The sequence below is a fragment of the Narcine bancroftii genome, chromosome 14, assembly GCF_036971445.1.
Source record: "Narcine bancroftii isolate sNarBan1 chromosome 14, sNarBan1.hap1, whole genome shotgun sequence".
NCBI lineage: Eukaryota > Metazoa > Chordata > Chondrichthyes > Torpediniformes > Narcinidae > Narcine > Narcine bancroftii.
Window position 1 is genome coordinate 44,432,705 of NC_091482.1, and position 24,278 is coordinate 44,456,982.

General features: G+C 39.1%; 1 protein-coding gene across 3 annotated transcripts in view; it reads right to left on the reverse strand.

Moving 5' to 3' along the window:
* The window catches only part of LOC138749900 (DNA-binding protein RFX7), an 83,833-nt gene that overhangs the window by 18,133 nt on the left and 41,422 nt on the right, over nucleotides 1–24,278 (reverse strand). For all 3 annotated transcript variants that reach the window (XM_069911931.1, XM_069911930.1, XM_069911932.1), the window contains 2 exons: nucleotides 10,350–10,466; nucleotides 1,386–1,470 (listed from right to left, as the gene is read on the reverse strand). In XM_069911931.1, the coding sequence (XP_069768032.1) occupies nucleotides 1,386–1,470; nucleotides 10,350–10,466 (202 nt within the window). The remainder of the gene's footprint in view (nucleotides 1–1,385; nucleotides 1,471–10,349; nucleotides 10,467–24,278) is intronic.

The following is a 24,278-nucleotide window of genomic DNA, read 5'->3' on the forward strand; positions in this document are numbered from 1 at the left end:
AATTCATCTTATGTTGTACAAAATACTGAGCAGAGAATTCTTAAATGCATAATCATGGAATATTATGTCACAATTCTGTCCCTTCAGTCCATGATGTATTGCCGCTCCATGTAAACCAACTCCTTGACAATCTAATGCTTCTATTTTTATAACATCCATGTGCCTATCCAAGAGTCTTTTAAATGTTCCTAATGTACCAGCCTCCACCACCATCCCAGGCATGCATTTCAGGCACTCAACACTCTGCATTTAAAAAAAAACCATACATCTGACATCTCCCCTAAAGTTTCCTCCCCTCACTTTAAACAGATATCTGCTGGCATTTGCTCATCACCTCAGAAAAAAGGTGCTGGATGTTCACTCTAAGCCCCTCATAATCTTATATATTTCTCCTAAGTCACCTCTCATCCTTCTAAACAAAAATTTTCCTTGAGCAAATTATTTAGCAAATATCAATGACTTGATATTTCTGATTTTACTGCAAATGTAAGGAGTAAATCTAAGTAACCACCCAAATGGCAGGCAGTTAATAGCCCAAAGACATTTGGGGCAGCATTTCACATCAGCCCGAACAACAAAATAATAGTGGCTCAGAAATCCTTTGGGAACCAAAACAGTCTGTTCTTTGCTGTACGAATATATGACTACAATATCACCAAATGTGGGGTGAGAGCCAATCTGCGACGCTGACTCAGATGCAAGTCAGAATAATTTCCCCAGTGTAAAAGTATCATACACTAGGGGACATGTGTTTAAGGCAAGGGGAAGGAAGTTTAAGGGTGAGAGACAGAGCAAATATTTTTCAGAGTGATGGGTGCCTGGAACCTCAAAATGGAAGCATCATTTTTGGAATTCATTGTAAGCACCTTCTCTATGATGCATTGATATTTCACAAGCATGTATGATATTTCTAATTTGATACCTTCAATCATGAAACCTGGACAATACCAAATGAAATGGTAAAATATTTCACTGGAAACTTCCCTCAAACGTGAAAAAAAAAATTTAAAAAAATAAAAAATAAATAAAAACGAGCATGTTAACTAAAAGCCTGCAAAGATTTAAGTGTTCAATAAAACTTCACGACAAATACATTGCAGGAATACTTGTGCACACCTGATGTGTAACGTGATTAAGCATGAATTAATCTAAAATTTCAGAACAACGCAGCTGGATGAAGGCCAGTTCGGATGGGAATACAAATATGCTACTGGACCAAATTTGACACATTGGACAAAATCAACATTCCACATAGATTTGAAGAAATTCAAATGTGGATTAGAAGGCAACCTTTAATTAGGAAGTTGAACAATGCTAGTTACACATATTTTTTTCCAGTAGTGAGAGAAAACATAGATATGGTCATTATCATTACAAGTCCTTACCCCTTCAGTGGTTTCGTGAAAATCCAGGCTTGGAAGGGATGGCATATGAACAAATGCCTTCTTCCTCAGACCACTATAGCAATACGTTTCAAGAGGTTAAGGTGAACTGATTTGAACTATATTCATATAACACACAAAAAAAAACAGCCTGCAGAATAGAGACATATCAAAAAATGCAAGTTTAGACCAGTAGGAAAGAGGTGGAGAGGGTCAAAATCTTTTAAGTTCCTGATAGTCCACATTTCAGAAAACCTCTCATGGAGTAAAACATTTTTTTTTTTAAATTTTTTATTTTTCACACTATAAACCACATTGATCAAGATACATACATTTTCCTTTTCAAATATATAGTGTTGTTTTCTCCCCCACTCTCCCTCTTCCCATCCCACCCTCCCTACCTCCCCTCCCATTCATTTAAAGTTCAGAATCTAAGATACATTAAACCTGTCAAATAATGTTGTCACTCAATAAAAATAAACAAGAAATTCCACTGAGTCAATTCTTTTCATTCCCTTCTCCTTCTGTCATTTTAGGTGGTAGATGTCCCCGGTAGGTTTTCTCTATTTCATGTATGGCTCCCATATTTGTTCAAATATTGTAATATTATTTCTTAAATAATATGTTTATTTTTTCTAATGGAATACATTTATTCATTTCTATATACCATTGTTGTATTCTCAAGTTATCTTCTAATTTCCAGGCTGACATAATACATTTTTTTGATACAGCTAGGGCTATCCTAACAAATCTTTTTTGTGCACCATCCAAATCAAGTCCAAATTCATTGTTTTTTATGTTACTTAGGAGGAAGATCTCTGGGTTTTTTGGTATATTGCTTTTTGTGATTTTATTTAATATCTGGTTTAGATCTTCCCAAAATTTTTTCACTTTCTCACATGTCCAGATTGCATGAATTGTTGTTCCCATTTCCTTTTTACAGCGAAAACATCTGTCTGATACTGTTGGGTCCCATTTATTTAACTTTTGAGGTGTAATATATAGCCTGTGTATCCAGTTATATTGTATCATACGTAACCTCGTGTTTATTTTATTTCTCATAGTTCCTGAGCATAACTTCTCCCATGTTTCCTTCTTTATCTTTATGTTTAGATCTTGTTCCCATTTTTGTTTAGTTTTACCATTTGTTTCCTCATTTTCCTTTTCTTGTAGTTTAATATACATGTTTGTTATAAATTTTTTGATTATCATTGTGTCTGTAATCACATATTCAAAATTACTTCCCTCTGGTAACCTCAGACTGCTTCTCAATTTGTCCTTCAAGTAGGATTTCAGTTGGTAGTATGCCAACACTGTATCGTGAGTTATATTATATTTATCCTTCATTTGTTCAAAGGATAATAATTTATTTCCTGAAAAGCAATTTTCTATTCTTTTGATCCCTTTTTTCTCCCATTCTCTAAAGGAAAGGTTATCTATTGCAAAAGGGATTAGCTGATTTTGCGTCAGTATTAGTTTTGGTAGTTGGTAATTTGTTTTATTCCTTTCTACATGAATCTTCTTCCAAATATTGAGCAGATGATGTAATACTGGAGAATTCCTACGTTGTACCAATTTTTCATCCCATTTATATATGTTCAGGTATCTTCTCCCCTATTTTATCTAGTTCTAATCTAGTCCAATCTGGCTTTTCCCTTGTTTGATAAAAATCTGATAGATATCTTAATTGTGCGGCTCTATAATAATTTTTAAAGTTTGGCAGTTGTAAGCCTCCTTGTTTATACCATTCTGTTAATTTATCTAGTGCTATCCTCAGTTTCCCCCCCTTTCCATAAAAATTTCCTTATTATTTTCTTTAACTCCTTAAAGAATTTCTCCTTCGTGTATTGGCAATGCCTGAAATAGGTATTGTATCCTTTTTTTTTAATTTTTTATTTTTCACACCATAAATCACATTAGCCATGATATACACTATTTCTTTTTCACACATATACAGTGACTTTTTCTTCCCCCCCCCTCCCAAGCCACCCCCCCACCCCCCCCCCCCCTCTCATCCATTTTAGGTATACAATCTAGGTTGCATTAATTAAGCCAGTCAGACAATGTTGTCATTCAACAAAAATACACAAGAAATTCTACTGAGTCCATTCTTTTCTTTCCTTCTCCTTCCATCAACTTAGGTAATGTTTGTCCCCGGTAGGTTTTCGCTATTGTATTTAATGTAAGGCTCCTATACTTGTTCGAATATTTCAATATTATTTCTTAACCTATATGTTATTTTTTCTAATGGAATACATTTATTCATTTAAATTTAGTAGTTTCTTCCTTTTAATTTGGTTATGTATTCCATTAATATTTAAAGTCATATAGTTCAGCGTAGCCCTTTTATATTTTGTTTATCTTCTCTTTCCGTTTTTCCATCATTACCTTTCCTCCTTTTCCATTTCTGTTTTCTTATTTTCAACTCTTTATAAGACAACATTCCTACAACATCCAACATTTTCCTTATTCTCCTATTTCTATCTTATTTATCCCCAATCTCCCCTTCCCCTCCTGAGTTGTCCTTTATCCCTTGTCGGACAACCACATCTCCCCTCTCCAATTGGATTTGCGAATCCACTCGCAAGCGTCAACTGATTTTGCAGTGACCGCTATTTCCCCTCACCCCGCCCCCCCCAGAAAAGATTTCACTTTTCATATGTCACAAAGGTCACTCTTTTAGTTCCCTCCTTATTCTCTCTATTCCATTACCTTCCCTTATTAATTCTTGTCTATACTATCTATATTTTCCTCTAAGTACAGATACATTCACGTATGCACATTGTCTCTATTCACTCTTATACCTCTTTACCCGCATACATATCAATCATGATCATTTTTACTCTCATTACCCGTCTTCATCCCTCAGTCTATTTTTGTCTTTACCCACATACATATCAATCGTGATCATTTTAACTCTCATTACCCGTCTTCCTCCCTCAGTCTATTTTTGTAATTGTTCTGCAAATTTTCGTGCTTCTTCTGGATCCGAGAATAGTCTGTTTTGTTGTCCTGGAATAAATATTTTCAATACCGCTGGATGCTTTAGTATAAATTTATACCCTTTCTTCCATAAAATCGCCTTTGCTGTATTGAACTCTTTTCTCTTCTTTAGGAGTTCAAAACTTATATCTGGATAAATGAAGATTTTTTGCCCTTTATACTCCAGTGGTTTGTTGCCCTCTCTTACTTTTTCCATTGTCTTCTCCAGTACCTTTTCTCTTGTAGTATATCTTAGGAATTTTACTACAATAGATCTTGGTTTTTGTTGTGGTTGTGGTTTAGAGGCCAATACTCTATGTGCCCTTTCTATTTCCATTTCTTGCTGTAGTTCTGGACATCCTAGGGTCTTAGGGATCCACTCTTTTATAAACTCCCTCATATTCTTGCCTTCTTCATCTTCCTTAAGGCCCACTATCTTTATGTTATTTCTTCTGTTATAATTTTCCATTGTATCTATTTTTTGAGCTAGTAGTTCTTGTGTCTCTTTAGTTTTTTTATTAGATTCCTCCAATTTCTTTTTTAAGTCTTCTACCTCCATTTCTGCTGCTACTGCCCGCTCTTCCATCTTGTCCATTTTCTTTCCCATTTCTGTTAAGGTCATCTCTATTTTATTCATTTTCTCTTCTGTGTTGTTTATTCTTTTTCTTAAATCCTTAAATTCCTGTGTTTGCCATTCTTTAAATGACTCCATGTATCCTTTAATAAGAGCAAGTATATCCTTTACCTTGCCTTTCTTTTCTTCTTCTATTTCACTGTACTCTTCCTCTTCCTCTTCTTCTTCCTCTGGGTTGGCCATCTGTTGTTTCTTTGGTGCCCTTTCCTTCTCTTCTTTCTTGTTTCTATTGTCTTCTGTGGTCTCTTCTTGCTGCAGGTGTTCTGCAGCTGTCGTTGCCGGCTGTGGAGATCGACTCCCCAGCTGGTCCCCCCTCCCGTCGGTGTGTTTTTTTTCATGCGCGGTTGCGCACTTTTACTCGGCTCAGCGAGCCATTTTTGTAGTCCATTATTTACCGACCAGAGGGAGCGGGTTTCTCTCTCCGCAGCGGGCCTCTTCGGACAGGTAAGGCCTTCACCTTTTTCCTCCTTTGCCTTCTCTTCCTCTCTTCTTACCGTTGCTTTCGATTTTTCTTTTTTTGTCGCCATCTTCTCTCCACCTTTATACTCACTTTTCTGTAACTTTTATTTCTGTGCCTTTGTGTTTTCCTTTGTTTTTCCCGACTTTTCTGGAGAGGGCTGGAGTTCACCGTCCGGCCACTACTCCATCACGTGACTCCTCCAATAGGTATTGTATCCTTGGGAAAATGTTCATTTTAATACAGTTTATCCTTCCTATTAGTGTTAGTGGTAAGTCCTTCCAATGCTCTAAGTCGTCCTGTAATTTTTTCATTAGTGGATAATAATTGAGTTTATATAGATGGCCAAGGTTTTTATTTATTTGTATACCTAGGTATCATATTGCTTACATTTGCCACCTGAATGGTGATTCTTTCTTAAATTTTGAGAAATCCGCATTATTCATTGGCTTTTATTTGCGTTAATCTTGTATCCTGACACTTCTCCATATTCCTTCAATTTCTTATGTAATTCTTTTATTGATATTTCTGGTTCTGTTAAGTATACTATAACGTCATCTGCAAATAAACTGATTTTATATTCCTTGTCTTTTATTTTTATCCCTTTTATTTTATTTTCTGTAATTATCAGTTCTGCTAGTGGTTCTATGGCTAACGTGAACAATAAGGGCGATAGTGGGTATCCCTGCCTTGTTGATCTGCTTAATTTAAATTGTTTTGATATATATCCATTTACTGTCACTTTCGCCAATGGCCCCTTATATAATGCTTTAATCCAATTAATATATTTCTCTGGTAAACTGAATTTTTGTAGTACTTTGAATAAATAATTCCATTCTACTCTGTCAAAGGCCTTCTCTGCCTCTAAAGCAACTGCTACTGTTGGAGCTTTATTTCCTTCTACTGCATGAATTAAGTTAATAAATTTACAAATATTGTCTGTTGTGCGTCTTTTTTTAATAAATCCAGTTTGGTCTAGATTTACTATTTTTGGTACATAGTTGGCTAATCTGTTTGCTAATAGTTTAGCTATTATCTTATAATCTGTGTTAAGTAAAGATATTGGTCTATATGACGCTGGTGCGAGTGGATCTTTCCCTGTCTTTGGTATTACTGTAATTATTGCTGTTTTGCATGAATCTGGTAAGCTTTGTGTTTTATCAATCTGGTTGATTACTTCCAGGAGGGGCGGAATTAATAAATCTTTAAATGTTTTATAGAATTCTATTGGGAATCCATCCTCTCCTGGTGTTTTATTATTTGGTAGTTTTTTTTATTATCTCTTGTATTTCTACTATTTCAAATGGTTCTGTTAATTTATTTTGTTCCTCTATTTGTAATTTTGGTAGTTCAATTTTAGTTAAAAATTCATCTATTTTGTCTTCTTTCCCTTCGTTTTCAGTTTGGTATAATTGTTCATAGAATTCTCTGAAGTTTTCATTAATCTCCGTTGGATTATATGTGATTTGTTTGTCTTTTTTCCTTGATGCCAATACCATTCTCTTAGTTTGTTCTGTCTTAAGCTGCCATGCTAGAATTTTGTGCGTTTTTTCTCCTAGTTCATAATATTTCTGTTTTGTCTTCATTATGTTCTTCTCCACCTTATATGTTTGTAGTGTTTCATATTTTATTTTTTTATCTGCCAATTCTCTTCTTTTAGTTGTGTCTTCCTTCATTGCTAATTCTTTTTCTATATTTGCTATTTCCCTTTCCAACTGCTCTGTTTCCTGATTGTAGTCCTTCTTCATCTTGGTTACATAACTTATTATCTGCCCTCTGATGAACGTTTTCATTGCGTCCCATAGTATAAACTTATCTTTCACTGATTCCGTATTTATTTCAAAGTACATTTTAATTTGTCTTTCAATGAATTCTCTAAAATCCTGCCTTTTAAGTAGCATGGAGTTTAATCTCCATCTATACATTCTTGGAGGGATGCCCTCTAACTCTATTGTCAATATCAAGGGTGAGTGGTCCGATAATATTCTAGCTTTATATTCTGTTTTTCTAACTCTGTCTTGCATGCGAGCTGATAATGGAGTAACACATTGAGGCAACTATGAAAAGACTGCTTTCTAAGGAGTCGGAGGGGATTTGAAATGTGGTCAAATGTTCTATCAAGCTTCTGCAGGTGCTTTGTAGAAAGTATGTATACAAGCTGGTTGCATTACAGTCACCGGGTCACCCCTTCGCACTGCTGCCTTTGAGCTGAAGGTCCAGAAGCTTACAAACCAGCACCTCTAGGTTCAAGAACAGTTTCTTCCCAATAACTCTCAGGTTCTTGAACCGCCCCTTGTTTCACTAATTATGGACTGATCCAACAAAAAGACTGTCAAGATACAAGATTTCTTTATTGTCATGCAATAAAACAGGTGTGATATTACACAAAACGGACTTTAGCCATCAGCAGAAATTGCCCAGTGCCCCTTACAGTCAGAGAAAGAGAAGCAAAAGAGACCCCCCCCACCCCGCTGATTCACTAAGGGTCCATGGATTCACCTCCAGTGCTCCTGCACCCTCCACAGCCACAGACTTCAGTTCACATGGTTGACAACCTGAGCTCCAGATCCAAACCTCCTACAGGAAGCCTTCAGAACCCTTGGCATCCTCTCACATCCAAGTTCTGATATCTGGTATCCCTTCAGCTAATCTTGAGCCAGTCTCCAGCAGTCCTCAGCCTGGCATGAGTCCTTTGACTACTTTCGCCAGCACCCTGCAGGGGTTCCTTGCCTTGAGTCTCCAGCAGCCCGCCGTCTGTGTGTTCTTCAGCCTCTGCTTCTCCTTCTCAAACAGGGGGTGGTCTCTTTGTTTTTTGGTGCCCTGGACCAGTCCTCTGCTGCCCCAGAATTTGCAACTGCTCAAGGCCATTGCCAAACACAGGCACCCTCATCTTGGGCCTGGACCCCACAGTTGGAGAATTTTAAAATAAATCTTGTCAGCTTCTTTAACGGGTCATTTAAAGCCTGTACAGAGCAGTCAGTAGTTGGGCTTGGCAGTAGAAACCTGTTGAAGAATGAATGCTGTGTCTCCTCTCCCTACTCTCCGCTAGTCCACATCAGTGAGACACCGTTACCATCACAGCAGCTCTGGCAGCCCCTCCATTTTTTATTTGGTCTGCATTATTGCAATTCACTTTTGTTTTGCACTACAAATATTGATTATTTATCATATTGTCATTGTTAATTCAATTAAGTTTAGAAGTTCCTGTTCGGCTGAAGCAAGTAAGAATTTCTGTACATATGTATACTGTACAATGCATATGACAAAAAAATTTCCACATCAAGTAAAATGTTAAGTTTGTCAAAAAGAAAAAAAACATAAATTACAAGTTAAAAATGTTGCATGCCTTACCTTTCCTGAACTATATAACATTCTACGCCAAAATGTTAACTTGGAATTTATTCCAGGCCTTTAGAAGAAATACATCAACATTTTGTTATTTTATAAATAAAGAGAATATGTTACATAAATGACCAGAACTGAAATAATGTGTGGAACAGTGATTATTTTTGACTGCACACCTAATTTTCTTCTCAGTAGCCTAGGCTGTACTTATAAAGCCAAATCAGCAATCATATATCAACTCCACTTTTAATTTAGAATCTAATTTTAAGTGCATTGCCTTAGCATCAACCATGTCCAAGTTTAAATATAAAAGCAATGATGCTCATGTTTGCAAAAATCACTAGCGGAGAAGCCACAAATGGCTTTCCAGTCTTTGAATAAGACTACCCACAATGTGCTGTTATGCGCTCTGGACCAAAAACTATGAAGAACCGTGCCAAAATTTCTCAAATTCCTTACATACAGAACTCAGATATGGTTTCCAGTGGATTTGAACAAGAGCCACAATTCAGAAATGAAATGCTAACCAATAATACCAATCCCCTTACATAATTGTATACGAATAGAAATAGCCAAAGGTCACATTTTTGCTTTAAATTTTATTTACAACACAGAAGAAGCCATGCTGCCCAATTACACCCAACTAACCTACAACCCTGTACAATTTCACAGGTGGGCGGACACTGGAGCACCCAAGGAAAACCCATGCAGCTCAAGGGGAGAACGACCTGAATCTGTCAGTGCAGGATTCAAACCCGGGTCTCTGGCATTATGTCGCAAAGACAAAATCTTGTTAATTCTTGTTGTGATATTATTTCAAAGAGTAGGGTGCTAAAATGAAATTTAACTCTGTTCATTTAATTTTACACATTTTATTGCAAGGGCATAAAACTACTTTCTCAGTTGATTTTGTCAGTGTTTTCAGTAGGGATATAAACCTTCCACTGTTCCAAGGAAAGAAAGAGCTACCTAGAGGAAGTTCATTCTCAGAGCTACATCTGTGGGCACCAATTGTAAATAAATGTAGTCATGGGATCAGGGCTCAACTCAAAATATTAACTATCCCTTTGCCTCCAGACGCTACCTGACCTGCTGAGTTCCTCCAGGTTTGTTGTTGTTTTGCTTTCGATTCCTGTAGCTATTTTGTCTCTAAATTTAGCTATTTTTGACAAAATAGATACACACATGGACATGCATGGGTAACTTTAATGATTATTTGGGATGGCAGAGAGATATGCTCCTGCAAGCCCCTGTAACCCCATACACACTTCATCATACGTGACATGTTTTGCACTACCAAAATTCAGAATAAATTTAGTTTGTAAATTTAAGACAGTTATATATTACCATGGTCGGAAATAAGTACGTCCAACTGAAATAGCTTAGGTCTGAAGTACAATTGATACCACTGACAGAAAACACAAAAATTAACAGAAGTTGATGAACTTCAAAAAAGACTTTCTTTTCTCAAAGGGTTCATCTCTATTAAGACATTATTACATGAAATAACCAAGGAAGTTGAAAACTACATAGCAACTGCAAAGGATATTTCGATTTGCCTCTTGTGCCGAGCCGCCGGGCCTTCATGTTTGGGAAGACATTTTTCATGATCTTCCCAAAATCAGCTGCACTTAAAGAGTTATAGCCAAGATTGTCACAATAACCTCTGGGAAAAAAAAATGGAAGTTTATTTGGTTGTTGAACAAATGTAGAAGAGACCCGAATGATCCTATCTTCAGACATTAAACAATCCCTCCCCCTCCCCCCGCCCCGTTCATTCATGCGGCTCAATGACCAATTTCAGAGATCAAAAGGACTGAGCAACTTTTAAATAGATTGCATTTTGATAACTTTGGAAATAATTCACCATTATTGTAGTGGTGTGTGAGCACTGGACCTGCTTCCAAACATCAGCTCAAATTGCAATGCATTAGATCTGACAAGTGAAATTTACTGGTATCAGTTGCTGCCAACCTCACAGATACAACTGTCTATTCATTTGCACTAGTGCATTCAAGTTAGAACAAAATACTGCTGAATAATTGCCCCCTTTCTTTCAATTAAAAAAGGGTAGATCTACAAAGCATTTAGTGTTCAAATCTCTAACAATAAGCTAACCGCAAAAAGCCGATCGGCGAGGAGGAGATGCCTGGGAGAGGACCCTACAGGGAAGGTGACCACAGCAGTAGACTAGCGCAGGACTCGGAGAGTGAAGGACTTGCACCAGACTGTGGGCTGCTGGAGACTGGTTCTTGAGAATCATGAATTGGGACTGGGATTTGTGAGGGTGCTGATGGCAAGCAGTTCTCACGAAAGGCTGCACCTTCCTCATCGCATCAGAGATTCAGAATTACTCAGATTTACTGCTGGAATGAACAGGAAGCCAGCCATGTGACTGCAGAGGTTACGGAAGCACAAGAGGCAAATCCACAGACACTTGATGTCTCTGGTGGGATTCTCTTCCTCTTATTGGTGGGGGCTGCCGGGCTAATGATACCTCTTTCTGTATCTTTAAGGTGAACAAAAGTGAACTAATTTTGTGCTTTATGTGCGTGACGATAAAGGAGTCTTGTAAATATCAAAGTAAATCAATGTCCATTAATACCCAAGATTTTGCCCATTAAATTTTAATACAAAACCAACCATTGCCCATTAGTTCAATCTAATTGCTTACCATGAGCAAGTTTAACCATCATATGGTATTGTATAAATTTTAAATTTAGACATACAGCACGGTAAGAGACCATTTCAGCCCGAATGGTGGGAGGAAACCAAAGGCCCCAGGAATAACGTACCAACACCTTACAGACAAATCCTGAATTCACTGGTGCTGTAAAGGCATTGTCCTAATTATAATTACTATTTTTCTCCAATTTTATATATTGTACCACCAAATACAGAAACTACATCAAAATATGTTAAGTTACAAAATAAGTGATAGCAAGGGGAAAATTGCTAGTTTCATGAGTTTTTTTTTTTAAATGGAAATGAACACCCTTAAGAAAATTAAATTTGGTTATTTTTATGCAATGCACACAAGTAAGAAAATAGAGAGGCTAACCATGGTTAACACCTTGAGTCGTCAAAACTACACTGGAGATTTAAAATGTTTAAAACGATCCTTGTGGTGAAATAATGTAAAGATGTAACACAAATTCACATTAATACATTAAGGTCTCCTAATTCAAAGAAAAAATTCACCAGCTGTGTAACAAAATATTTAAAAATCCATTGAGAAAATTTTTAATTCACTAATTTTTAAAAAGGTAAAAGGGAGGGAGTTCAGGTTCAGTTCCGAAAGAAGGCGCCACAAGGTCACACAATTTGCAAAGATCATGGGCTCCTATTCATAATACATCTGACAATCAAGAAGCAAAACACAAAGCAATGCAGGTTTGATTGATGCTCATTGTCCACATTCACAACAATTGGATTTAAATATCTTTGCCAACCATTGATATTTTCAATTTATGTTGCAATGCAAGCCTTCTGCAATGAGATAGGTGCTGAGCTCTCAAGTTCTAATCAATGCACACTCATATCCAAGATCAATTTTTTTTCCACATACAATGAAACTTTTCAAAATACAATCCAATACTCAATGCTCCTAGGCCCAGTGCAGAGGTGAGGCAGCTGTGGGCTAATCTGTACTCAAAGAGAATGTGTGTAGTGTTCAGGATACGCAGCAGGCTGGTGAAGTGAGAGGGAAGATCTGTGGTTTAAATTGCATTTATTTCAATGCAAGAGGCATAACAAGTAAAACAGATGAACTCAGGGTGTGGATTGGCTCAGAAAACTGGGATATTGCAGCCAGAACAGAAGCAGGGCTAAGAGAAGGGCAAGACTGGCAGCTCATTGTTTCTGAGTCAGGTGTAATAGAGGGGCAGGTAAGAGAGGAGGAGGGGGTTTGCATTTTAGTTACAAGACAACAATGATCGGAGATGGTAGGTTTGGGAGATCATCCAATAAAGCTCTGTGGTGAACCTTAGAATCAAGAGAATACTCATTTTGATGGGGCCTCCAAAAAAACCAATGGGTATTGGAAGAATGGGTGAGTAGGGAAATTGCAGATAGCTGCAAGAATAATTTAGTGTTACTGGGAGACTTTAATTTGCTAAGTATTGAACGGGGAAATTTTAGCTCAAAAGACTTGGATAGGGTAGAATTTGGTGTGTGTTCAAGGGAGCTTCCTCAATTAATAAATTGAGGGCCTTTTAGACAGGGAGCAACACTGGGCCTCCTCTTGGGGAATGAGATGTCAGTATGAATTAAAAACAATGTCTCCTCCTCACATTATCAACACAGGCACACATAAGGATACGTGGCTAACCCACTGTTCTACTCATTATACACCCATGACTGTGGGGCCAGGCACAATTCTAATGCTACCTACAAACTTGCCGATAACATTACAGTTGTTGGCAGAATCACCAACAGCACTGAGGAAGTGGACAGGAGGGAGATGGATCAGCTCATTGAGTGGTGTCACAACAACAACCTTGCACTCAACGTTAGCAAAACCAAGGAGGTGATTGTGGACTTCAAGAGGAAGTCAGGAGAACACAACCTAATCCTCATTGAGGAGTCAGTAGTGGAAAGGGTCAAGAACTTCAAATTCCTGAGTGTCAACATCTCCGAGGATTTGTCCTGGATCCTACATGTCAATGCAATCACGAAGAAGACTCGCCAGAAGCTATACTTTGTGAGGTGTTTGAGGAGATTCAGTATGTCACTGAAGACTCTTGAAAACTTCTACAGGTGTACCATGGAGAACATTCTGGCTGGTTGCATCACTGTCTGGTACGGAGGCGCCAATCTCAAGACAAAAAAAGCTCCAGAGGGTTGTTAACTCGGCCTACAACATCACAGGCACAAGACCTCACTCCATCGAGGACATCTATATAAGATGGTGTCTTAAAAAAAAGTCTCTATCCTCAAAGATCCCCTCCGCCGCTAAGGCCATGTCCTTTTCATTCTGCTACCATCGGGAAAAAGGTACAGGAGCCTAAAGATGAGCACTTCCCCACTGCCATCAGATTCCTTAATAATCAATGAACCAAAGACACTGCCTTACTTTTTTGTGCATTTTTAAAATTTATTGTCGTAAGGTGGTTTGCACTGTGATGGTGCTGGAAAACACCAGATTTCATGACTTGTTCATGACAATAAATTCTGATTCTGAGATTGGGCAAGTGACTGAAGTGACAATAGGGGAGTGCGTTGGGTCCAATGACCCAACATTTGAAGTAGTTATGCAGAAAGATGGGACTGGCCACAAGTTAAAGTCGTTAATTGAAACAAGGCAAATTTGGAGGAATTAGGCAGGAACTTGCAGAAACTGATCAGGAAAGGATTTTTGCAGGTTAGGGGGTGGCTGGAAACTGGAGCATTTTTAAACAAGTTACCAAGAGTTCAGGCATTGCATGTTCTTGTTTGGGTGAAGGGCAAGACTGGTGAGTTTAAGAAACTCTAGCTGATGAGGAAATAGGAAAGTAGTCAAATTTAAGAAGTCCATATCTTATTTCTGGGTAAAAGAAGCATTTAATTCTATTTGTTCTTCCAAATCTAACCTTTGAAGTCTTATTTGCGACAAGAATTCTGCCAAGAAAGTACTTTGAGCTTTTTCCCCTAATTTAAGAAGTCTAAATCATGTGAATCTCCTGAAGTCTGCTTAAGAGGGAAATCAGGAGCTCAAAAAAGAGGGCACAAAATGTTCTATGGAGCTGGTAGGCAGAGTAAAGGAAAATTCCAAGATATTTCACAGGTATGTTGAGAGTAAAAGGATGGTCGAGGACAGAATTGGTCACAAGGATGTCTTTGTGTGGAGCCAGAGGAGAGGGTAGGATTTTGAATGAATACTTCTCATCGGTCTTTTCTGTGGAGATCATGGAAGCCAAGTAATTGGAGGAAACAAGTGATGAGGTGCTGAATCAGATTATGACTACCAGGGATGAGGTCTTAATAAACTTGGACCATATTAAGGTTAATAAAAGAAATTAAGAAGGCCCTTGCAGAGATAGTTTCAGCATTACAAGCTTAGGGCCAAGAATCTGAAGACTAATGTGTGGTTATTTAAAAGTACAAGCCAGTGAACTTTACGCAAGTGGTTGGCATATTGAGGAAAGAGATTCTGAGATAGGATCTACCAACATTTGGTGTCAGGGACTGATTGGAGGTAGTCAGCATGGATTCCTGGATGGCAGATCGTGTTTCATGAATCTGATGATTTCTTTTAAAGCTATGACCAAGAAGGTTGATGAGGGCAATGGAGTTTGTATCTATGGACTTTAGTAAGGCCTTTGATCAAGGTCCTGTATGGTAGGTTTGTCTGACGGGATCCAAGATGACCTGGCCCACTGGATTCAAAATTGGCAGAGTAGAAAGAGGCAGAGGGTAGCAATGGAAAAGCTTCTTTTGTTTGGAAGCCAGTGTCAAGTGGTGTGCTGCAGGTGTCAGTTCCAGGTCAGCTGCTGTTTGCCATGTATTTAACAATTTGGATGGCAAAAGTTGTCCACTTGTGGATGACACAAAAATTGGTGGCGGAGTGGACAGTGAGGAAGGGTATCTAAGTTTACAACAGGATCTTTATCAGTTGGGAAGGTGGGCTAAGAAGTGAAAAATGGGAGGTGCTGCAGTTTGTTAAGTCAAACTAGGGCAGAACCTACATGATGAATGATATGGTGCCGGAGACTGTTATAGAACAGCGAGAGGGACCGAGGGGTGCAGGTACATAGTTCCTTGAAAGTGGCAACTCAGTTGGATATGGTGATGAAGGTGGTGTTAGGCACTCACGATTCAAGGTTTTGGTGAGGCCACACCGAGTCATTAAGTGTGACTCATACACACATATTATGTGTCATTCTAGATGCTCACCAGCATGAACGACATCAATAAATTGAAGGTATGCATAGAAAATTCAGCAGGACGTTGGTAGAGTTCAAGGGGTTGAATCATAGGGAGAGGTTGGACGGGCTGAATCTTTATTCCATAGAATGATGAAGGTGGAGGCGTGATCTTTTGGGGGTTTACAAAATCATGAGGGGTATGGACAAAGTGAATGTTGACATTTCCCCCCCCCCCCCCCCCTTCGGGGCAGATGATTCCAGAACTAGGTGAAGGTTTGAGAGGGAAAAGAAGAAAAAACTAGAGAGGCAATGTTTTTCAAACAGAATGGTTTGCTCTAAATGGACTGCCAGAGGAATGCACAGAAGTAGGCACAATAACAACATTCAAATGAAATTTGGCCAGATTTATGGCTAAGTTGCATGGATGGTTGAGTTGAAGGGTCTCTTCCATGTTGTAGGAGTCTATAAAGGCAATCCCATTTTTCTAAGGCCTCAGTAGCAGACTGAGAATTCAGAAATATTAATGTATATAAAGAACAAACGAGGCAAATTTCCAAAATTTAAGTTTTGAACTCAGACTATCAAAAACATCAGTGTACAAGATTATTATCACAACGTATCCATATCATGGGTTACATTCAGAGCAACACATAAAAAGCCATGTTTGTTCAAAAGTATGAATTAACTGCAAGATTTTAAAAAAACTGATGCACTTATTGGCCATTCATGAGAGACAAATCTCTGGAATAAAAGACAAAGCTTTTCTATTTGGGGCTCAGCCTGCAACACTATTGTCCTGCTTGAGCTCTTTCCTGCAATCTTTATATTCCTCTGGGGCCCTGTGCTATTGTGGCTTTCTTTTTTTTCATGACCAAGTTCATCATTTCTCTCATCACCCCAGGTTCCCTTCCCTTGCCATCTTTGTTCCTTCCTTTGCACTGGAACATGCCAGTTCTGGACTCTTAATCAGTTAGTCCTTAAACATCTGCCACTTCAATTGCAGACTTGTCCCATTAAAAGCTGCTCCCAATCAACTCCTCCCAGATCCTGTCTAATCATGTCATAATGTGCCTTCCACAATTTAGTAATTTTCTGCAAGGCCCAACCCTATATTTGTCCATACTATATGAAAGTTCAGGAAGAGTGATCACTATTTCCAAATTGCTCCCCTAATGAAACTCCGATCCTGTGGCCAGGCACCTTTGCCAATACAAGATCTACGTGGCCCCCTTCCTGAACAGGTTATCTACACGCTGCTTCAAGAAAATCTCCCAAACACACTTAATATTGACCCATCTAAGCCCTTGGAATGAAAGATCAATCAATATTGGGGAAATTAAAGCCTCCCACTATTACAACCCTGTTGTTTATGCAACTTTCCACAATTTGTCATAATATCTGCCTCAGTCACAATATTCCTCAAATTAAAATAAATGGAATCTGGCCTCCAAATCTCACTGTGACCATTCACTTTTCCCTTCCTGTTCTCCATTAAGACTTGCATGCCCTAGCACCTGTCTTCCCTCCAACCTCATTCATTGCAGACATCTCTGTGAGGTGCTCCCTTAAGGCAGCCAGCATCATAAAGGGCCCCTATCACCCTGGTCACAACCTCTTCTTACTGCTTCTTACAGCCACCTGCACTTCCAGTTTCTTTTCAACAGCTATCAGACTCTTGCACCTCATCTTCATACATCAACCGTAAACTACCTGCACTATTGCAAGTCACTTTTTTTGGCATGAAGAATACTATGAATATTTACTTCCATCTAATGGAGTCTTGGTTCTTGATCCTCAAAAATGTTTTGTATAGAATTTAAACTAGGGGCGGGGGAAGAATGTGTTTAAGGAAATTTTTGAAGTGCTGTTTTAAATTTAATTGGGTTTGGTTGTGTCAGTTTAGTAGGGTGAAGGTTATTCCATGCTTTAATTGTACAGGGGAAAAATGAATTGCTGTTCACATCTGTCTTGAAAGATGGCACTACAAATTGGGTTGTGTGCCCTCGTCTGCTCCGAGCAGGCTTGGGTTCGGTGTAGAATTGGTAGTCTATATCAAACTGGCAGTTCAGCATTTTGTTAAACCAGGTCAGTAAAAACCTTCTCTTCTAATTTCATTCAACTATTTTACTATTTAATTCTTCTGCAGGAAGAATTTAGGCACACAAGTACACCACACCACGTGTATGACAATAAACTTGTCATCGTCATTATCACCATAATCTTCAACTCGCTGTCCTGCTGCTCAGATTCCCACCCCTTCCCCGCCCCTTGCTGTCCTGCTGCTCAGATTCCCGCCCCTTACTGTCCTGCTGCTCAGATTCCCGCCCCTTGCTGTCCTGCTGCTCAGATTCCCGCCCCTTACTGTCCTGCTGCTCAGATTCCCGCCCCTTCCCTGCCCCTTGCTGATCTGCTGCTCAAACTCTCGCCCCTTCCCGTCCTGCTGCTCAGATTCTCGCCCCTTACTGTCCTGCTGCTCAGATTCCCGCCCCTTCCCTGCCCCTTGCTGTCCTGCTGCTCAAACTCTCGCCCCTTGCCGTCCTGCTGCTCAGATTCCCGCCCCTTACTGTCCTGCTGCTCAGATTCCCACCCCTTCCCTGCCACTTGCTGTCCTGCTGCTCAGATTCCCGCCCCTTCCCCGCCACTCTAGTTTAAACCCTTCCCAGTAGCACCAGAGCTCACTGCGAGGATATTGGTCCTGCTCTCATTCAAATGTAACACATCCCAAATATCTGAATTCCTCCTCCAGCAACAGCTACTTAGCCATGCATAAGGCTGCATGTTTATAGCTTCAATATCATATGGCTTGGTTAATAATGCTGAGATTTTAAAAAAAAAACTACCACTTAGCTCCCTCTACTCATTCTGTAGGACCGCATCTTTCGCTCTACTGGTCATCGGAACCAATATAGACCATGACCTTTGCCTGCTTGCCCTCCCCTCTCAGGATGTCCTGTAGCTCCTCACAGAGTCATCCTAGACCCCAGTACCAAGGAGGCAACACATTACCGTGGAGTCTCTCTTGCAGCGACAGAATCGTCTATTTATTCCCCTGACCATGGAGTCTCCCACACAATAGTTCTACCTGACTTCACCTCACTTTCCCCGTTGAGCCTCAGTTAGTCTTGGTGCCAATGGCCCAATTGCTGCTGATCCCCTAGAACCGTTCGCCCCCAGCAGTTTCCAAACGGATATAATTGTTACTGAGGGGAAAAGCCAAAGGAAAATTCTGCTCTGCCCACCTTCTCCCTCTACCTAGTGGTCACCCAGCAGGCTGCAGCCTGTACTTTAACTGCAGGCCATCCCCTGGATGATCCTGACTTCATCTGACTCCAGCTCACATTCCTTGAGATGTTTATCGCAGCTGGACTCTCTGCAGAAGTGGACACAGAAACGAGAAATCTCCCTGATATTCCACATCCCACAGGAGGAGCAATCCTCCGCCCTGACAGACATCCATCCCACTGCCCTGAGCTTAGCGACATTCAGCTTTAAAATCTTCCCTGCCCTTCTGCTCAAGCCTCTCGAGCCAAAGCCTCAGCACTTAATCACAGCACTGGTTCTTCATCTCTGCCATTCCCAATTTGGCCACTATCCTGTAACTACTCTCCTTTCATTGGCTGCTCTGCCTCCAAAGAGCCTGTCACAATTCAGCTCCTCCTCCCAGCACTTGTTCAGTTGTTCATTGGACTATTTCTGCTCCTCCTCAGAGCACTGGTCAATGGGTGAATGGGATCAGTGAGAGAGTAACAACGAACAACTGGAGATTGGAAAATGCAGAGCAGGAAGACATACCCAGCAGGTCAGCATGGATGGGGGGGGGGGGGGGGTGTGGGAACAAAACAAGGTGAGCCAATGTCATGAATGGTCCTCAAATACAGACGGAGAAATCAAATTGTGGAAAACATTTAAGTATCATCACCCACTTCAATTCATTAAAAAAAACCTAGTCTTCCCAAACAATTAAAAGTTGCCAACATTTAAATCTTTCTTCATGGAAATAGCTTCATGGCTTTTTGCAATCCTTTGTTAAATGTCCACATCTGAATTCCAACTATAAATCTTCAGTTGGTAAAAATAAATTTCAAGTTAAATACAACCATTGATAATCCACTACTTGACTATTCAGAAATCCCAACGATTCAAAATCTAAATCACTTCCTTCCAACCCATCACGTCCCAACTCCCTTTGATTCCTTAAACCAATCAGGATCAAGTTTCCCCAAGGTCCCTTTAAACTTGCCCAGTTTATGATACCATGTTACATCAAAAGCAATTTAAAGATGTGTTACGTATGCAAAGAGTTCATTAATGAAGAAAATCTGCAAGTTCAAAAAAGTCTTGATTATTACCATTTTACTGCAGCATCTTTTGTGTCTGAAATGCCCACAAGCTTTTAATAGCCAATAAACTGTTTAGATGTAGAGTCCAAGACTCTGATGTGTTGTATTAAATTATTAAATAAAGTAGGTTATTAACCAATTTCCATGTCCAACTGACACATTAATTCTGCCCACCAGCACCTAGAATTAAATGACCTTAAGAGGATGGAATAATATTTGACATCTTTTACTCTTTCAACCAAGAGGACTAAAAATAGGAAGTCAATGCAAGAAAAAAAATGAAAAATATTAACACCATGTGAAAACTATTGAGCAGAATTAGGAAAACTTTCTGCACATGAACGTATAATTTCATATTTAGCTTACTTTTGCCTCAATAAACTGGCCTTCTAAAACTACATTTCATTTAAAGCTTTTTGATGACCACTGTGACCCTCAATGTTCTTCTACAGATATAGTATTCAGGGTTTTGAAAACATACCACAGATTCTAGTAGTGAGACTTATATTAAGTGTTCCAATATTTGGTAGCATTTTATTTGAATTTACTGTCAGTTATCAAAACGAGAAAACTTATTTAAATTTATTGCAGGAAGTTGCTTTTACACTGGGAAAATCATTGGTATTTTGACATAAAGCGAACCTGACATGAGCAAAAAAATCCCATTGTTCAGAGGTGGTTACAATTCTGAAGGGGGAAAGCACAAATCATATTCCAGCACTGTTCACTGACAAATGTATCCAACTTTCATTCCTTTCAGCGATGAATGAACAAATTGAAAAGCAAAGAACTCCAGATGCTGGAAATCAAACATAATCACCTTGCGTTAATTATTTTTTTAAGATTCTATCTAAAAACAAAAAAAAAACATCAGCAGATCCACCTACATCTGTGGAGACAAATACTCAAGGTCCAAGGAAGAACTTTTTATGATACTTCCTATCAGTGGAAGAAATGCAAAGTGACAAATAAAATTTCAATTTTTGCAAACTAAAACATCCAGCAAAACTGAAATCATGTTCTTATACTTCCATTGCACACCTAACAAGATCTAGTGGGACAAATAAAGTGCTCACAGAAATTTGGGCCAAAATTGTTTCAAGTTCAGTTTGCTCTAACATAATTGTTCTTATAACCCAAATTCCATTCTGAACTGAATAAACAGATTGACATTCCAGCCTCTCATTCACAAACAGAACCAGCAATGATTCTTTGTGCCACAAAATCTCTCATAGACTTGCTAAGCATTTGCAGCAATCAAGTCACAATGGTACACTCCAGACACAATGAAGTTGTCAGCCATTTCATTTTAGCGATCTCAGAGTGTATTTTGGAGATTTTTGGGTAAACCTTTCCCCTCAAAAGTTATCCCAACCAAACAAAATCTTGTAGTTAACAAAATCCTTCTTGGAAGATTCTTGATGATGATCGCTTGTCTCATGCACGTACCACTGTTTACCAAATGTCCTTACTTAATTTTACAACTATTACCAAGGAAACAGTTGCTACTGCTTTACATCCATATACAGCAAAAAACACATGATCGGAAAGATGCAACTACGCAGGAGGTGGTGCAGATGTTTATGAACATGTCACTGATACTGCATGGCTGCAGCTGGGACTGAAAGTTGAAAAACAGCAGGTTATAGACATTGGGAATGAAGCTGAGGGGAGACAATTAGAAAAAGAGTAGACAACATAAATTAACAATCAACTTCCCTTGCCAGATGGGTCAAAAATCAGGATGGACCAAAAATCAGGATGGACAAAGTTAAGGCAATTGGTAAATGGGCAACAAGGCGGTAGAGTCCTGGTAATCACTGCCTGTAAAGGGTAATAGAGGCAACATCCTTCATTATGCTTCAACAATACTTTGATGACCTGATAAGTTATGGATCTAAGAGGAACTTTTTTGATAATGGTCACTTTTATTGTCCTAAATTTTCTTTGATTCCACCAGTCTTTAAAATGAATTTCACAAGAATATCGCTGAAAAGTTAAAAATGTGCAGTGTCCAGGTAATCTTTCAACTAACTCTTCTGCTTTCGGACACAACTACTTGATACAAATAGTAATAAAAATCATAATTTCTGAAGTGAAATGCCATGGATACTGGTAATCTGAAATAAAACCAGAAAATGCTTGATATACTTAGCGTATCAGGCACTATCTGTGGAGAAAGAAAACAGTTAATATCTTAGATTGATGATCCAATTTGGATTCAGAATTTAACCCATTTAAAGATTCCAAATGATAAAAAGTAACTGGCCCATCATGAATATTTTTACTGGAAAGTGTCATAGATCATTTTGAAATATCAAAACTGAAGTTCAAGAGGCAGAGGTCTGTGAAAAGCAGAAGTCAACAACTTTCCCACAGGTTCCAAGGGCAAGTGCCACCATGTTTGGCCCAGCATTTGTCCCCAGGTGTGAGGGTACTGGAATACTTTAAGAAGGGCTTCAAATGCCAGCAAGGTAATTACAATATTACATCAACAGTGGGAAAGTCATTTGGTGGATTCAGAGAGACAGGATCTAACAGCATTTGGAATGGCAAGGAACATGGGGGACAGTCAGCTTGGCTTTGTGCAGAAATCATGCCTATTGATGAGGTGACCAAAAGGATTAATGAGGGCAGCGTGGTAGACTTTATCCTATAGGATATGCTGGTCCAGAAGGTTGGATCACATGGTATTCAGGCTGAGCGAACCATCTGGATAGAAACTTGGCTTGGTGGTAAGAATCAGAGGGTGGAGGAGAGCTGCATTTCAGATTGTGACCAGTGGCATCGCAAGGAATGTCATATATATTAATGATTTGGATAAAAATGCGGGTGGGAAAGTAAACAGTGATGAAGGTTGCCTCAGGTCCCCTGAGCAGAGGAACACCAAATGGAATTTAACTCACCAAAGTATGAAGTGATGCATTTTGGGAAGTGAAACCAGGCTAGGACCTTCACATCTGTGACATTCAATGCAGAAGTCGAGACGTCACATTACAATTGTACAAGTATTAGTTACACCACACTTGAGAGTATTGTATGCAGTTTTGGTCGCCACTCTAAAGGATGATGTGATCAAGCTAGAGAGGGTGCAGAAAAGATTACAAAGATGTTGCTGGGTTTGGAATGCCTGAGTTCTAAGGAGACATTGGATAGGCTGGGACTGATTTCTCTGAAGGAGGCAAAGGGATGACCTTATTGAGGTTTATAAGATCGTGAAAGTGACAGATGGGGTGATGGTCGGTCATTTACCAGGGCAGGGAAGTCAAAAACTAGAGGGCATAGATTTGCGATGAGAGAAAAAATATTTGAATGGGATCTTGAGGGAACATTTTCCTCACACACAGGGTGGCGGTTACATGGAACTAACTACCGGACAGCAACAGAAGCAGGTATAATTGGGCAGATAAATGGATAAGTAAGTTTTGTGGGATATGAGCCAAATGCAGGCAAGTGGGACTAACTTAGATAAGTATCTTGTTCACTATGGACGAGTTGAACAAAAGGGCTTGATTCCATGCTTTACAACTCTACGACTATTTTGTGCTTTCACTTAAATACTATTACTTCCAAAATAGTTGATTTTTTTGCCCAATTTTAAACAAAACCTGGGTGATCTGCTGAGTTTCCCCAGCACGTTTGGGTTTTGTACACAACCTCAGCATTGACCACAAATTTTCTTGTTTAACAAAAACATTTTGGGTCTAAAACCTCAGAGGTGAGAGAAGCTGAGCCACCATTTAGACCAATGGTAGTCTTCGACTTATGACCATAGGGCATACAACCAAATTTTCTAGACGTGGACGATAAACCACCACTGAGTGTGGCAGTGGAGTGGAAGAAGGCCCAAAACATGAGTCATTGTCTGGAAGACAGTTTAGAATGTTGGGCATTTTAAAAGGGATGAACATTCCGAAGAATCCGGACCAAGCCACTGTTCCTCTCTCTGCAAGCAACACAATACAACTTCGAATTTTGTGCTCTCTCTGTCTCTCTCTTGTCTCTCTCAAAGATCTTTTGGCTTCAGTTTACCAAACAAACTGAATTTTGTTTATGATCTTTGCTTCAGTTGAGACCGAAGTCTTGTGTGTTTTGTGTCTGTTTTTTTTCTGTGGGCTGGTTGGAAGTGTAACTTAGACTTTGATAACGTATGTTATATTTAGGCTGGGGAATTTATTAGTTTTACACTGTTATAGAAATTTGCATAGAAACCACTGGGCATTGTTATAAAAGGGGGATTTTGAATTAAAGCTTGAAGGTGAATTTTCGTTAATAAAGTAATTGTTCATCTTT